Source organism: Enhydra lutris, unplaced genomic scaffold (assembly GCF_002288905.1).
Source record: "Enhydra lutris kenyoni isolate GAN:26980312 unplaced genomic scaffold, ASM228890v2 scaffoldscaffold12, whole genome shotgun sequence".
NCBI classification, from domain to species: domain Eukaryota; kingdom Metazoa; phylum Chordata; class Mammalia; order Carnivora; family Mustelidae; genus Enhydra; species Enhydra lutris.
The window spans coordinates 56,429,674-56,444,906 of NW_019154096.1; the positions used below are offsets into that span (position 1 = coordinate 56,429,674).

General features: G+C 49.6%; 1 protein-coding gene across 1 annotated transcript in view; it reads left to right on the forward strand.

Annotated features, from left to right (window-relative positions):
- Window positions 1-790: 790 nt before the first annotated feature.
- LOC111145125 (sortilin related VPS10 domain containing receptor 3) overlaps window positions 791-15,233 on the forward strand; it is a 584,701-nt gene continuing 570,258 nt past the window's right edge. The window contains exon 1 of the mRNA XM_022499799.1: window positions 791-1,423. Coding sequence (XP_022355507.1) covers window positions 791-1,423 — 633 coding nt within the window. The remainder of the gene's footprint in view (window positions 1,424-15,233) is intronic.

Consider the following 15,233-nt stretch of genomic DNA (forward strand, 5'->3'; position numbering starts at 1 on the left):
CCGCGCCCCCGCACCGGGCGGGGGCGCAAGCCGTGAGGGGCTGAGGGGCTGAGGGGCGGGGGGGCGGCGGGGGGGCGGGCCCGGGAGCAGCCAGCGGAGTCCCGGGTCCATCCCGCGCTCGGCTTCCGCGCGCTGCCTCCCCACGCGAAGGCTCTGGTCTCCTCCTCGGTTTCCGAACCCGAACAGTTGGCGCTGAAAACACTTTACTCCTCCTCCTCCCTTGAGACCCCCCCCCCTCCCTGCACGCCATCTCCCGTTCCCCACAACAGGCCGGAAGAGTAAACCCCCAAACGCGGCCAGAAGCGGCTCCCAACTCTTCGGCGGGAGCAGGTTGGAGGCTGGATTTCGGAGAGACTCTGGATTGGGGTCCGTCGCCAGCCCCTCCTCCTGGATCCGGTTTGATTTTCATGTTTTAAAAGAGGATTTTTCTCATTACCTTTGAACACTCCTTTTAACAAAATTTCTGGAGGAGCTCGGTGAGGAAGATTTGGGGGGGGGTCTTGTTTTAAGGGGGAAAAAGCACCGAGGGGGCATTTATTAATTTTTCCCGGGTGTTGGAATCACCCTTTTTCGGAAGAGAGAGCGAGCGATCGAGAGCGTGGAGGGAAGAGTGGAGAGGACCCGCGAGGCGCGCCAGCCCGAGCCACCTCCTTCCCGGCCGCCCCCTCCCCACTCCCCCCGACACACACTCGCTCGCTGGCTCGCCGGCGCGCGCACACCCCCCGCTCCGGACCCGCACCTCGGCGGGCGCCACACTCTCGGCAGCCCGAGCCGCGGCAGCCGCAGCGGGATGGAGGCAGCGCGCACCGAGCGCCCCGCAGGCTGGCCCGGGGCGCCTCTCGCCCGGACGGGGCTCCTGCTCCTGTCGACGTGGGTCCTGGCCGGCGCCGAGATCACTTGGGGCGCGACGGGCGGTCCTGGGCGCCCTGCGGCCCCGGCTTCGCGGCCGCCGGCGCTTCTTCCTTTCTTCCCGCGGGCAGTGGTAAGCCAGTGGCCGGAGGAGCTGGTGACGGCGCGGAGAGGCGCCGCACTGGGGCGCCGGCCCGGACCAGAGCCTCTGCCCCAGCCAGGCGGCGGCAGCGGCAGCGTTGGAAAGAAGCAGGGAGAAGCCGGGGGACCATCGCCGGCAGGCGCGCGGTGGGGACCAGGCACCCCGGCTCCGGGCAAGCCTGGCGGCGCGAGGAGGAGTCGCCGGGAGCAACCCCCCAGTGCCCTGGAACGTGGGGACGCCCGGGCCACTGCCTTGGCCGATGGTTCCAAAGGAAGCCGCCCTGTGGCCAAGGGTCTCCGGGAGGAGGTGAAGGCGCCGCGGACCGGGGGGGCGGCGGCCGAAGAGCTCCGGCTGCCCAGCACCTCGTTCGCGCTGACCGGGGACTCGGCCCACAATCAAGCCATGGTGCACTGGTCGGGACACAACAGCAGTGTGAGTACCCGCCCCGCGGCGGATCTGTGTGTCTCCTGACAGCAGGGCAGAATGGAGGGCGGGAACCGGGGACAGATAGTTGCTCGAGGGTCGAGGCAGAGGCGGGGGCGTCCTGACTTGTAGAGAGAACAGATTCATCCGGCTTCCCCCACGCCCCCAACAGGTTAGCGGAGTTTGTTGTAAGATGGAGTGTACGTTTGTTTGCTGGAGACCCTAGATTTGGGGCCGCCCGGATGGGAGAGGGGAAGTGTTTTAAAGATGAGCAGGGGAGGGATCTGTGGTCCCTTTCCCTGGTACTCGGCCCTGGGAGTCAGTTTTCCGGTCGGGAGCTTGGATTCGTGGGTGAGGACGCGGCCTGAATTGGCGAACTGACGGATTCCTGCGACCGCCAAGCTTCCCCCCTTCTGCCCTCCACTCAACTGAAAGGGAACCCAGGAGCTGGAGACCGCTCGGACCCCCAGACTCCTGCCGGCCTTACGGTCGCTGCTTTCTGCTCCAGGCGCGCTTTCTCCCAGCCCGGGGGGAGGCTGCGCCTAGTCCGCCCGAGCGCGGGCCTTCAGGTCATGCTGAGCCCCCTTCGAAACCCAGGCAGCTGCTTGGAAAACTACAGCAGAGGCAGTTTAAAAAAAAAAAAAAAAGTTTAAAGCGTGAAGTGAAATTCACCGTCCATTCCTCACCCCTCACCCTTACGCATGCACCAGCACACCTAAGTCTCTGAGCAAAAACAAAAACAAAAACAAAAACAAAAAACAACTCGCCTCGGCCGCTGCGTCCCACAGCACAAACGGCTCCCGGAGAGGAGTTGGGTCCCTGTGCTTTCTGCGCACCTCTCCACCCGCTTTCTCTCTGCGGCCGGGTTCCCCGGAGAGCAGCTGTACCGACAGGTGGCGCCCTTGAGTCCACTCCGGCGGCCCCGGAGCACTGGCGGCGGGGCGTCGGGCTCGGAGCACCGGCGGCCCGGACAGCTACTGCAGCCGGCAAAGCGTGCCTCCAGCCAGGCCCCAACGCCGTGCAGCCACGCCAAGAAACGGCTGGTATTGCGGTCTCTGGCGGAGGTGGTGGGGGGGGCGGCCTCCCGCGATCTGCCCCCACTTACCTCCTGTCCACGGCCCCCCACTTTCAGCCAGTCTTGCAAAAATCCTTTCCGCTTCTCTGGCTCTCCGGATCAAATCAGAACCCGCCGCTGGGCAGGGTCTGGAGGGTGATGGATGTCTATAGGCAGATTTGGGGAACTCATTTGATCGGAAAGCACCGCCCCTCCCCTTTGTGTTTCTCTTATGATTGGCATTAAAGATTTCCCTGGAAAATTCTAGCCTTATTTTAAATGGGGTCTGGGGGTGTCACAGGGGTAAGGAGTGAATAACAGGAAAGCCACGAGTCCGCAGAGCGTAGACGTTGGCGCTGCTCATGCAGATTTCCTGGTTCTTATGACACACAGTACGGGGCGGGCAGCCCAGGCAGGGTACAGAGGCCGGGGTGGAAGGATGTGTGCGGTCCGGCTCCCCAGCGGTGCAGTGGCTGGCGTCATCTGCCTCCATCGAAGACCTCCATGGCTTCGGAGCGCACAACTCTGGGCAGGGGGAGGGGGTGGGTATGGCGTGCCCTGGCAGGGATGGGTGATTGAAGACTTGCAAGTCCCCAGAGGAGAGACGGAGAGGGAATTCTCTGACAGCAGGTGGTGTGAATCTCAACTAAGTTTTAGTTTGATAATGAGGAAGTGTGTGTGTGTGTGTGTGTGTATGTGTTCACGTTCACACTGGGCAAGAAGAATGTGTGGAAGTGAATGTATGTCTAGGAGGAGGCGGTGCTGTCCTCACATATCTATGACTTTATTACTGTCACATTTGGACAATATAAATTCACTCTGCCTAAAGAGTTTTCTTCTGTCTGTGCTTTAATTTTATGGATCATTTTTTCGTGTGTTGACTTATCGATGGCACTTTAAAGAGGATCCTTTTTGCAAACAGTAACATGTGCATGGCCATCTCTGGTCATCTTCCAGGCAGATGTGCAGCAGAGGAAGTGAGGGGACAAGTCTAGCCCTAGCCAACCCCCCAGGGGAAATGGCTTATAGTTGAAAGAGGGGCAGAAGCTCCTGGGGGTGGGGATGGACCTGTTGGCCTTGGAGCCCTTAGGGACAGCAGTGAGATTTGGGCAATCCAGGAACAGCTCTCAGGATGCTTACTGGTTGTGTTCTTGGCCAGTCTTAACTGTCCAAGCAAAGGACAAGGCAACACACGTTGGGTACAGGGACCCCATCTTGTTGTCCTGTCCTTCCTTTCTGGGGGAGAGGCACTACCTCCTGGGACCATACTGTATAGACAGTATCAGCAGGAAAGGCTTCATTGAGGATCAGGTCTGTGCTGCTCTGAGGGAAGAGGGGGAAACATGGTCATGTGGTCCTGTCTTTGAGAGACTTTAAGGAAATACCCTGTGGGAAGAACGGGGAAACCAGTATCTGCAACATTACTAAGTTGGTTTTATTCCCTGTCCCCCTTTCCTGAAGACAACGAAAGAAGATGCTGTAAATAAAAGCATCTTGTAAATATCATGTAAATAAAATAAAAAAAAATAAAATAAAAGGGTGAGGAGTGATGGGGATGATGAACTTTCTGGAAGCTTCCCTCATCATTGGTTTCAAAGTGGAGGGAGATATCCTGGCACTAGGCTCTTTTGGCATGAAAAGAGAATTCCCTCTTCTCTTCTGACTTTCAAAGCACTAAACATGTCCTTTTCTGGGAAGGCCACCAGTTTAATTGTGAACACATTGGGGTTTCCTGGCCTCCTTCCAAGTGCCTTTGGGGGACCTCATCCTTGACTTGAATTCCCATTGGGGGAGGGTTTTCAGTCAGTCCATATAACTGAAATCAAAGTCCACTCTGACATTTTGACATGCAGAGCTGGACATGGTCTGCTCCATTTGTCCAGGTGTGCCCAGGGATGTCAGGGGGCAGAGGGAAATCCTTGTCCAAGGCTGTAGTCATGGATTCACTTTGGTTCAAGAACTGTGGTCAGATAGCTTGGGGGGCAAAGAAGGAAGTGCCCAGAAGGCTTGAGCCACGAGCTGTCAAGAAACTGCTGGAGACTGGATCCCTCTCTGACCCTTACTGCCCTGCCAGAGGTTCTGGGGAGATGTGAGGGGACTTGAGCTTGGAACCTCTCCTCTAGAGGGACATTTGCCATCCTCTCTCTGGCAGTCTCCAGCTGGGCTCCTGGTGATTAAGGGGCAAGAGAGTGTTTCACAAACACCCAGAGGGAGTTCCATCCCCAGGGCATGCAGGGAAACAGAAAAAAGAAACATCATTCTGCCCTTCTCCTTCCAATGAAGGAGGATGCCTTCTGTTTGCTCTGTGAATTGGCAAAGCATGGCTCTGGAGACTGGAAAGTTGTGAAGGCGACGGTCCACTTCTCCATGCCCCCTCCTCCTTGGAGTAACCCTGGCCAGGAATCCCCCTTCCTGGTGCTGAGCTGAGAATGCTGATGTCTCCCTCGTTGACCCCCCTTTCTTGCCAGCAGCTCACTGGCAGTGGAGCACGATTTGCAGGCTTCTACCCCTGCAGTGTGTGTCTGGTTGGAATGACTTGCCAGATACTTTTCAATTAATGTGCCCAACAATGCACCTTGGTGAAGAGAAGCAGGGGATGCTGATGATTCCCGGTCCTCTCCGGATACCCCTTCCCTAGCACTCCAGGAGGTGGAATACACAGATGTTCCCAGGCGGGATTTCATAACTTTAACTAATTCAGCTGGACTGTGTTCTAAAATATTTACTCCTAATGTGCAAAATAGTGACAGCTTTGATCAGATTGATTGTATTTCACTCACTGGAGCAGCTAATTGTGGCTCTCAAACAGATTTTTCAAATGGCTTTTGGCTGGATTGTCTCGCCTTCATCCTCCCTGCTCACAATTCTTGTGTCACAATATCTTAATGCATTTTGCCTTCTCAGAGGCTTAATAAAGAAGTCTGCCACTGAAACTGTTCTTCCGGGGTTTGCCAAAAAGAATCTGTTTTTAATTAATATTACAAGGGGAGCCTTTCCTTTGGGATGGAGCTGGGACAGAACAGTCACTGTTGGCCTGGGGTTGGGGGTGGGGTGGGGCGAGGAGGGGTCTGGACTCAGGCTATTTGTCTCTATTTGTCTGCTCTGCATTTCTTCTGATGGCTGGGTTACAGGGTGTAATTTGCTTCTCAGATCCTGTGGTGATTTCCAAGGTGAGCAGAATTTGCAAACTCCTTAATTGGGAGGTCTGATTTAATGATTGCAGAGATGCAGTGGTTGGAACTTGCTTGGTAGTTGGCAAAGAAGGAGTGCTGGGAAGTGGCTTCCTCAGTTGTGTTGGATTTAAGAGAAGGGGGGGCGGGTTGTGGCTCCAGTGGCAAGAAGGCTCAGGGGGCACAGGGGAGAACTGCTTTTTCCTCAGGCTGTGTAAATCTCTTATTGTCACTGGGGAGTTTTGGAACTGGATGATGGGTGGGGCCTGAATCACCCCTTAAGGAGCAGAGAGGTGCACAGAGCCAGACCTGCTGAGTTAGGGGCTGTGCCAGGGGTTCATCCAAGGCTAGGTACATCTGAGGGCTGGTGGCTTGACTCACCTGTTGATTTCCTGCTTTCTTTGGCCTCTGGGCAGGCTTGAGACTTTCCTTACAGCGGGAAAACGTCGAAGGGTCATTTTTCAGCAAGCTTGGGAGGAAAGGGGTCTTATGGAGTTGGAGGTGGAAATATGGGATGTGAGCATCAGCCTGCCACCTTGGGTGGGAGGAACCGGCATGGGGGGAGGGGGTGGGTGGAAGCTGACAAGCCATGCTCATCTCCTGGTGTGGGGGATGACAGAGAGAAGGGTCTGCATGGTGCTCTGGTTTTGCCCACAGTGAGTGAAGATAAGAGGGCTCTGCCTCCCATGGAGGAGGGACTCAGCCTTATTCCACCAAGTGGGTGAAGAGTGACAGCCTCAAGTCTTCTTGAGCGGAAGCGACCAAGGAATTAGAAGTTCTTGTCCCTTGGGATGTCAGTGATTTCATTCCTGGGTTCTCCATCACTTGACAGTTACTGTAACCAGGCGTTTTTCAGGGAGTGTGTCTACCTCCCAGCTCCAGTGCCTTCACCTTCTTGGATTCAAATCCAAAGTCCTTTAGCCTGGCGTTCAGGGCCCTTCACTGCGTATGTCCTGGGTCTACTTCTCTGCCTCTCTGTCTGACTCTTTCATGCTGGGTTCCTTCACTCTAGCCAAGGAAGCGCTTTCATTGTCCCAAGCTCCGCTGACTACGAGCCTTTGCCCTTGAGGTCTTCTCCACTTGGATTGCCCTTCTTCCTCTATTGAGATGCCCCTGTGTTTCATAGCTCTGCTCTAGATTCAAATGCGGTGTCTCTACAGAACTTTCCTTAGGAGCATTTGTTTCCCTTTTTCCTGATTAGAGAATTTAAAGACTGTACCACACACAGAATTGTGATTTAGTTGAGTCCTTGTTTATTTTAATTTTGTATTAATTTGTGAGTGTTTTCGAGGTGAGGGATGAGGGGTGAGGGTGAAATAACTACAACCACCCCTCCCCCACCCCACAGCGTGAGTTTTGCTCTTCTCCTCCTGGCATGTGGCACAGGCCTTGTCCCATGGCTCAGTACACACTCGCTGAACTGACTTCAGGGAACCAGGCAATGCCTCAGCTGCATGGAAAGGACAGGCTGACACTGTTTCTTAACAGCATTGAGTTTATATACCTGGTTGATTATTTCATATATAAATTTTAGCCCAAGATCTGGAGGCATCTCTATGCCACTAAGTGAGAAGATAGAAATAGGGACTAGGACAGTAATCCTGGCTGCTTCCTCTTGGACGTCGGAGATCAGATAGACTTACAGAAGATATTCAGCCATTTGCTGAGTGTTTCCTATGCGTGCGGCAGTGTTCTGGGCAATGTGGGGCTGGTAGGGGTGCGGTGGAGGGAGAGACAAACAAGGATCAGACAGCATTTGCCTCAAGGTCCTTCCAATGTGCTTTGGATGTGAGATTGCTCTCAGTAAAGTTGAATAACACATGACACCAAGGTAGAAGCCATGGGGGATGTGTGGTTAATTGTGAAGCAGTCATTTCAGGCTATGAGCTCAGAGGACAGAGGGTCCCTAGGGGAGGTACTACAGCACTGAGACTCACAGAATGTCAAGGATAGAGGTGCACATGGGTAATTGTCTTCATCAACTCATTCTGCATAGAGATGAGGGGTGAGAGGCTCAGACAGAAACATGGCATCCTGTGGTCTGGACTCTACTATTCCTTTTCTCTGTATAGCCATCCCTTACTCACTCCCAGGTTTCTCCTTTCTCCTGGGGCTTATAAGCCATTTTTCTTCCAAGAGGATTTTATGCATTTTTGCTCAGGGGAGGTAGGATGCTGCCCATTGTATAGGTAGGATAGACTGAGGCTAAGTACAAATGTATATGAGGCTACCCAAAGAGGCCCAGGATTAGGTGTGTCCCTCTGATTCCCTGACCATGTCCTACATCCATCCCGCCCACCTGCCACTGCACACCATAAATACCAAACTCCTCAAAGTCGGACAAGCTGTATCTTCCTAACTGTCATTAATGGGGGCCTCTTATGAGTCACCTCGTTGTTCGAGTTAGTGAGTGAACAAGCCTGGTTGCATCTCCAGGCACATTTTGCTCATTTATTTTGATCAGTGTAGTTGGGGTTTAATTATTTATGGAAATGCTTTTCTTTAGAGTACGCTAATAAATGTGCTATAGTAAATTTGGAAAAAGTAATGGAGTCTAAGAACTTCAGGATTGCGCAAATAGCTTTCTGCTGTTAACTCCTTGCTGGGGAGCAGAGGAAACCGTCCCCACGGGGTTGAGATGAGAGGAACTTGGAGCACAGTGGGGCTGACCACACAGGACTGATGGCCAGCAGAACTGCCTGCTGCTCCGTGGGGGGCCTGTTGCTTGGCACCCACTGGATAAGAACCCAGGTTAGGGGGGAAACTGGAAATAGAGCTAGATAGGGCAATCAAGGATCCTTTTAGGCTGCACATTGTGGGTTACTTGGTCTGGGTGTGAATTCATACTTGGGGGGGTGTATTCTCACAAATGCAATCTTCTTCAGAACTTTGGGGGAGCAGTTGTATAGTAAAGAACAGCATGGGTTCTGGAACCAGGTGCCTGGGTTCAAATCTTGCCTCTGTCTCTTCCTAGCTGTGGAAGAGCCGGCAAGTTGTTATTCTTTCTTCACTGTTTGTTCTTCTATAAAAAGAGATGGGTCTTAATAGTCCCCCTCGTATTGGACTGTTGGAAGGATTCAGTGAGATCATGAACATGGCAAAGTGCTTAAAAGAGGTGTCAGGCCTGTGGTAAGCCCTCCATTTCGGCGGTTTGCTTTGGTTGTTATTTTTATATGGGAAACAGCCTTCCCTTCGTTTTCAGATGGAAACATTGAAGTGGAGGAAGGAGGTTCCTGCTCCAGGTGTTCCAGGGAACCGATGGCAAAGCCTTGGCCAGACCCTCCGGGAGATGCTCACTTCAGGCACCTCCCGTTGGGGTCCTCAGGCAGATGAGTCTCTGTGATATCTCTCTGAGTTGTGCTGACACAGACAGTGGAAGAGATAGAGAAGCGAATGACTGGGGCCTTTGAAATTCATTTTCAGAATTTGTAGTAGAAGTGGTTAGAGTCACATAGTTAGAACAAGGTTAAAGATCACGATAATAATTCTGGTACACTGAAAAGCCATTAAAAAAATAAAAGAAATTAAAGAAAAGATCACACTAATGAACCGCTTATATGTTGGACATTTAGGGCGGGATTTCATTGAAGGGTTAAGGAAGGTGCCCAGACAGGTGAAGAGTAGCCTCTCTTGGCTTGGGCATCCATAATTAGACCTCACAGCCAACCTCAGAAGACTTCTTGAAGGAAGTGAGTGAGATGTGTAGCTTCAGGAAAGTAGGAGAACCATGGGCTGCTGGCAGGCTGGGTGGCAAATAGAGCCTGCAGGGCCAAAGACTCATCTACATGGAAACCATAGGATAGACCTCAGTGTTTCAGCTTTGCTCCTCCTCTTGATCTCCTGGCTCTCTCTGCTTCGTGCCTGGTGTAAAGTGGGACTAGCCATGACCAGAACTATCTGCAGAATATCTGCAGCCTCCTTCCCAGAAATATCACACTGACCAAGCCACTAGTTATTTTGTAGTGATTTCTACTCATCAAGATCAGGCTCGTATTCCCTTCCCGCCTGCACCCTATGTACCAAGACTGGAACCCGAGATCCCTCCACAGACACTAGAGGGAGTGTTGCCCTGGGAAAGAAGTGAAAACAAATAGGAGGAAATAATAAAAAACAATGCGGCACAAGGAATTGTCCCAAAGGAGAGAAGAGGAGAAACTTCATCCTGCAGGTGCATCGTGGGAGGGGGTGTTTGCTGACCCATAGATGCGTGTTGATCGGCCACAGGGCATTTCAGTCCTGGGTGGTTGATCATTCAGCCGCTCCCCACAGAAAAAAAGGAAATGGGTGTTTTGTTCATTCTGCAGTCATTCGACCCATCACTGACACAGTGAAGACTCTAGAATTATATTCAGCAGGAAGTGGTGCTCAGGCTTGGTTCTCCTGTCTCTTGTGCGTTTTCTCCCTCTGGGCCCCTTTGCTTCCTGCGCCCACGTGATGTGCACAAGCTGCTTCAGTTAGTAGAAGCCTACTGAGTTGAACGGATAAATACTTTCTTAAATACTTAAAGCTGTCTGGGAAAAGAATGAGTGTCTTGAAGGGATGCGGAGGCCTCTTCTTGCTGCTCCCCAGGCCTAGGCCCTGCACCCCTGGCCATCTCCATTCTCTCTCACCAGGGCTCAGATCCCCCGTGCCCGATTCGGTAGTGCCCAAGTCTTCGTGGCGTCTCTGGTGAGGTCGGCAGTTTCTCTTCCAGATGGCTAGAGTCAGGTTAAGGATTACACTCCTGCCTCAGAAACAAACTTTTTCTTTCTCAAATCTGTTCTCAGTGGGAGACGGAGAACAATTACTGAGTTGAACATTTTTTCAGGGCTCGAAAAGTAGCTGAAGGCGCCCTATCTGAATGTGATTTCATGTAGAGGAGGGACTTGTTACAATAAAAGTCTCGGAACCAGAAAACTGGAGATGCAGAGAAATGTGTTTTCCAGGGTGGTGGTAGGTAGAGGAAGCTATTTTGAGAGGCAAAAGAGTGGCGCATATCACTGGTCCTGTCAATGTTACACTCGAAAGCAAATTTTTGACTGGAAGATTTCTCACGACCCTGAAATGTCTTTTGGGTTATGAGAAGATCCCCAAGCAACATGACTTTGAACAGATCTCTGAGCCTCAGTTTCACTGGCTGTTAAGTTGGGATAATGGTGAACTATTGGATTGTTGGTAAGCTTAGAGACAGTGCACGTAAAGGGTCTAGTATCATAGGCTATTATGTTGGTTAAGAATGTTCTCATGATTTGCCTAGGCAGGAAGTGGGGTAGGTTGAGTGTCTGTCCATTTGCAGCAAATCTGTTGGTTCCCTTCCCGTATCCCTTTGGCACGTGGTGTTTATCTGCATGCTGGCCTGACTTCTAACCACCAGTACCAGGGGCTGTTTGCCCACTGGAACTCTCTTTGATCAGTGTCAGGGAATTTATTCCCATCAAGGGATACAGAGCAGCCACTTATCAAAGACCAGGGGAAGTTGGTGGATAAACACCCAACTCCCTTACACTTTGGGGTGGAGTAAATCTGAGACTTGTTTTCCACTGGGATTAAACCCCACTTGCCTACTGTGGTAACTTATTTGCTTTATGAGCTACTTTCCCATCCCTCTCTCATGTCCCCACCCCAACAGTATTTCTTGGGGTCACCTCCCAGAAAAGCTACTTGAATTCAAGTCTTCGTTTCAGGGTATGTTTCTAGAGGAAGGGAAATGAAGATACCATGGATATTTCCAAGTGTGTTAGTGTGGGCTTTCTAGAGAAAGAGAAGCAATAGGATATGTATAAATATATATATATATACATATATATATATATGTAGGATATGTAGCAATAGGATATGATGTATATGTAGGTAAAAGAAGTTGCTATAAGGAATTATCAGACACTATAACGGGAGCCAAGTAGTCCTAAATCTGTAGGTGGGAAGCTGGAGACCCAGGAGAGTTGATGTTGTAGTTCCAGTCTGAGTCTGAGTTTGAGGGCAGAAGACCAGTGTCCCAGTTTGAAGATAGTCAAGCAGAGAGAAAGAATTATTTATCACTTAGCCTTTTTATTCTAATTAATCCCTCATGGCTTGGACGAGGGCACTCACATTGGGAGGGCGATGGGCTTTACTCAGTCTACTGATTCAAATATTAATCTCATCTAGAAACACCCTCACAGATACACCCAGAGTCATGTTTGGCCAAATATCTGGGTACCCCACTGCTTAGTCAAATAGACACATAAATTTAACCATCACACCAAGCCAAGAATTTCCCTCAGACTCTTCTAAAAGCCTGCTCAGGGTTCTCCCATGGTAGGTATTGGCTGTGGGGAGGGAGATGAAATCACTCACCCTACTTCTGCGAGGGTCCTCCTTTTGAGTTGGCCCCCACCAGAAGAAAGGAGCCCATGCTGGAGTTATACTGAATTGCAGGAACATGGTGCTGGGACTCTGAGGAGGGAATGACATCTCCAAATTAATGTTACCTGTCATTTCTCAAGGATGAGGAGCCTCATGTCACCCCAGAGCCTGTGTGGGGTCTTCATAATACACAGAGGCTTCCTCTACCATCATCTTGGCAGATGATGTCCTGCCTGGGAATGGGAGCAATTCCTCTTTTTCTAAGATATGGTCAGGATTTGGGCAGGGAGCAGCTGAGCTTGCCTTTATTGCCTTTATTATGTTCAGCATGTATTATGTTGGAAAGACTACTGGCTTGGGAGCTGAGACCCCTAGATTTGGTTTCTGATGTACACTAACTGTCTTCAGCCAGGTCACCATTTCTTAAGTGTAAGGGAATAAAGACTCTTCAGTATATGTCTATGAATAAAAATTGTTTTTTTTAAAATAGGTGCATTAGTAAGGAAAGAGTCTAGAATGATGATAAAAATACTGGAAAATGTTTCTTTCAAGCGTGCATAAATTTGGTCTTACCCAGGCTGGTGAGCATGCATTCATTCATTCATTCATTTCTTTGCATAGTGTGATGCTAATTAAGGCATTGAATTTTCTGGGATTCTGATTCTTTATCTATAAAGTGGAAGAGTTGCATAAATTGAGGCAGGCCCATCTCAGCACAAAGTAGATGTGATATTAGGTCAATCATTTCTTTACGTGCGAAATGGGGACAATCCTACTTGCTCCCTTTATGTCACCATTAAATAATGACATAAGGCACCTGGAAGCACTTGAAAAAGAACACTTCTCAAAGCAATATGAACAGGGGTGATATGCATTCAATGTGTTAGTTCACCTTACCTCTCCTTTACTAAGCAGCCAGACATCTTCCCACAACAGATTTGAGACCATGTGCACCAACCATCTTGTTTTGCCTTCTCCCAGCAGAAGTGATCCACTTCCATTAGTACACATACCATGGTGTTAAAAACCTCAGGCTTCTTATTCCAGGCATGACGTACAATTTATTTCAAGTCACATCTGATATAATAAAATTCTCAGATGGGAGTGTCATTTGGATGTTTAAAAAAACATTTGTTCCAGGACTTGACCTGGATTGATTGCTCAGTCTTATTCCTTTCAGATAATCGGAAGTATTTGGGGAGCATCTGCTCTAATATCTGGTGATGCAGACTGGACCCCCCCAAAAGCATGTAGTCTTGAGTGTGGGAAACTCCTATTGGGAGAATGTTAGAGAACAGAGAATAGAGTGAGATGCTTAGGAAATGCATCAGATATAATCTAGACCACAGTGAATGAAAACCAGTAAAATATTGAGAATATTGAGAATATTATGCTTGTTTGATTATTGATAATACAGTCAAGTAGTCTGGTTGACAGTCCTCACAACCAGATCTGTGTGATGTGATGAGAAGCGTCCCGAGCTTTGAGATCAGGAAGATGATTTTATGTTCTGACAGTTGCTCAGGATTCTACCACGTGAGTAGTTTGGGCTATAACTTTCTCATATAGCTCTTTGGTTTTGTCTTGCATTTCTAATTGTTTTATCTTCCTCCTAGACAGAAGAGACATCTGCTTCTTTACCATTGTGCTAAGATATTCCAGCATCTTAGTTGTATTATTGGATGTTCTAATTTGTACTGATTTCTTTCTCAGTCAGCCTTCCTGTTGCCATTTACTCTTTTCTATTTGTTCTACTCCTGCGTTAGTCACTTCTGTTTCTTGGGCTCCATTCCTCTTCTCTTGGGGTCTGATTTTCATTTTTATTTTCTTTTTGTAGACAGGGTACAGTAATGTCCTGGCTTATTCCTGTGTCCTGATACAGATATAATGATTTCTTTTAATTCTTAGAAGATCCTGGCTTGGATGATAAATTGTATGGCCACCAAGTGCTTGAGCCTTAGTTTGTTTGTTTCCTCATTCTTGACATGTCAAAAATGTATTTGGCTCTCACGTTGGTTTGATGGTTTATCTAGACATAGAAATCTAGGGTCAAAAAAATTTCTGTTGAATCTTTGAAGGACTTAGATTACTTGCTGGTTTTGTATCATTTGTTAATTTTGGATTATATGTGTCTCTCTCCCACTGAGGATGGATGAGGGTAGGGAAAGGAGGTGTCTACCATGGGCCACCTATGGCTTTGTTCAGGTTAGTGATGCACAACCTTTAAGGAGACCTGATGCATTACAATCAGATTTATCCAGAATTAGCAACAAGGTTTGGGAGATGGAATACTACAGAGCAATGTGCCATAGACACTTATTGTCTGAATACCTTTAATATAAAACTCAGCCCCCAAAAGAGTAGTGTTGGCCACTTTTCATTTTAAAAATATAAGATAGATTTTAAAAATGTCATCAGAATTCAACAAGTATTTGTGGAGCTGTGTGCCAGGTACTGCTGGGCTCTGAGTATATAACGGGTGATCAGTGCTTGGAGGGAGAGGTTCATGATATTATCAAGGATTACACTAGGCACATTTAACTTGGAGAGGACAGAGAGGCAGAAGCAGATGAGCTAGGATCTCAAAAATGCACTGGGTTAATTAGGTGAAGAGGAGAGGGGAGAATGTTTTGTGCACACAGCTTCTGGGACACGAGGGAAGAAGGTATATGAAAGAGACAGAGAGAAGGACATTGTGGTTGGGATACAGGATTTGTGGGCTGTATTGAGAAGCAGCTAGACAGGCAGGCATGGGGATGGGTCCAGGAGAAGGAATTTATTCTATAGCCCAAGAACAAAGAGGTAAGCCCATTGAGAGGATTTAAAGTAGGAGAGTCATATCATTAAATTTGCATTAAATAAAACTACTCTGATCACCCTGGGGGTTAGACAGGGAAAAGGAGACCAGACTGTCGCTATAGCTAGAGAGGGTGACGGCTAGCATGGTTGCCGTGGAGGTGGGTGAGGGGAAGCCAACTGAAGAAGGATTTAGCAGGTGGAGTTGATTGTGTTGTTGGTTTCTCTATAGAATTCTTCCCTCCTCCTTATAATTCCTTTTGTACTGGGCCCTGGGAATGCCCTTTCTCTGGGGGTGGGGCCTTCCTTCTCCGCCTCCTAACTGTGGGTTTGGCTTTGTACTTGCTTTGGTCAATGGAAGAAGTGCCAGTTCCCAGCTTAGCTAGCAAGAGGCCTCATGTGTCTACCTGCTCCCTCGTGCCTCTGTAGTAGCCATGAGGAAATGTGCCCAGGTTAGTCTGCGGGTCCTGGGAGA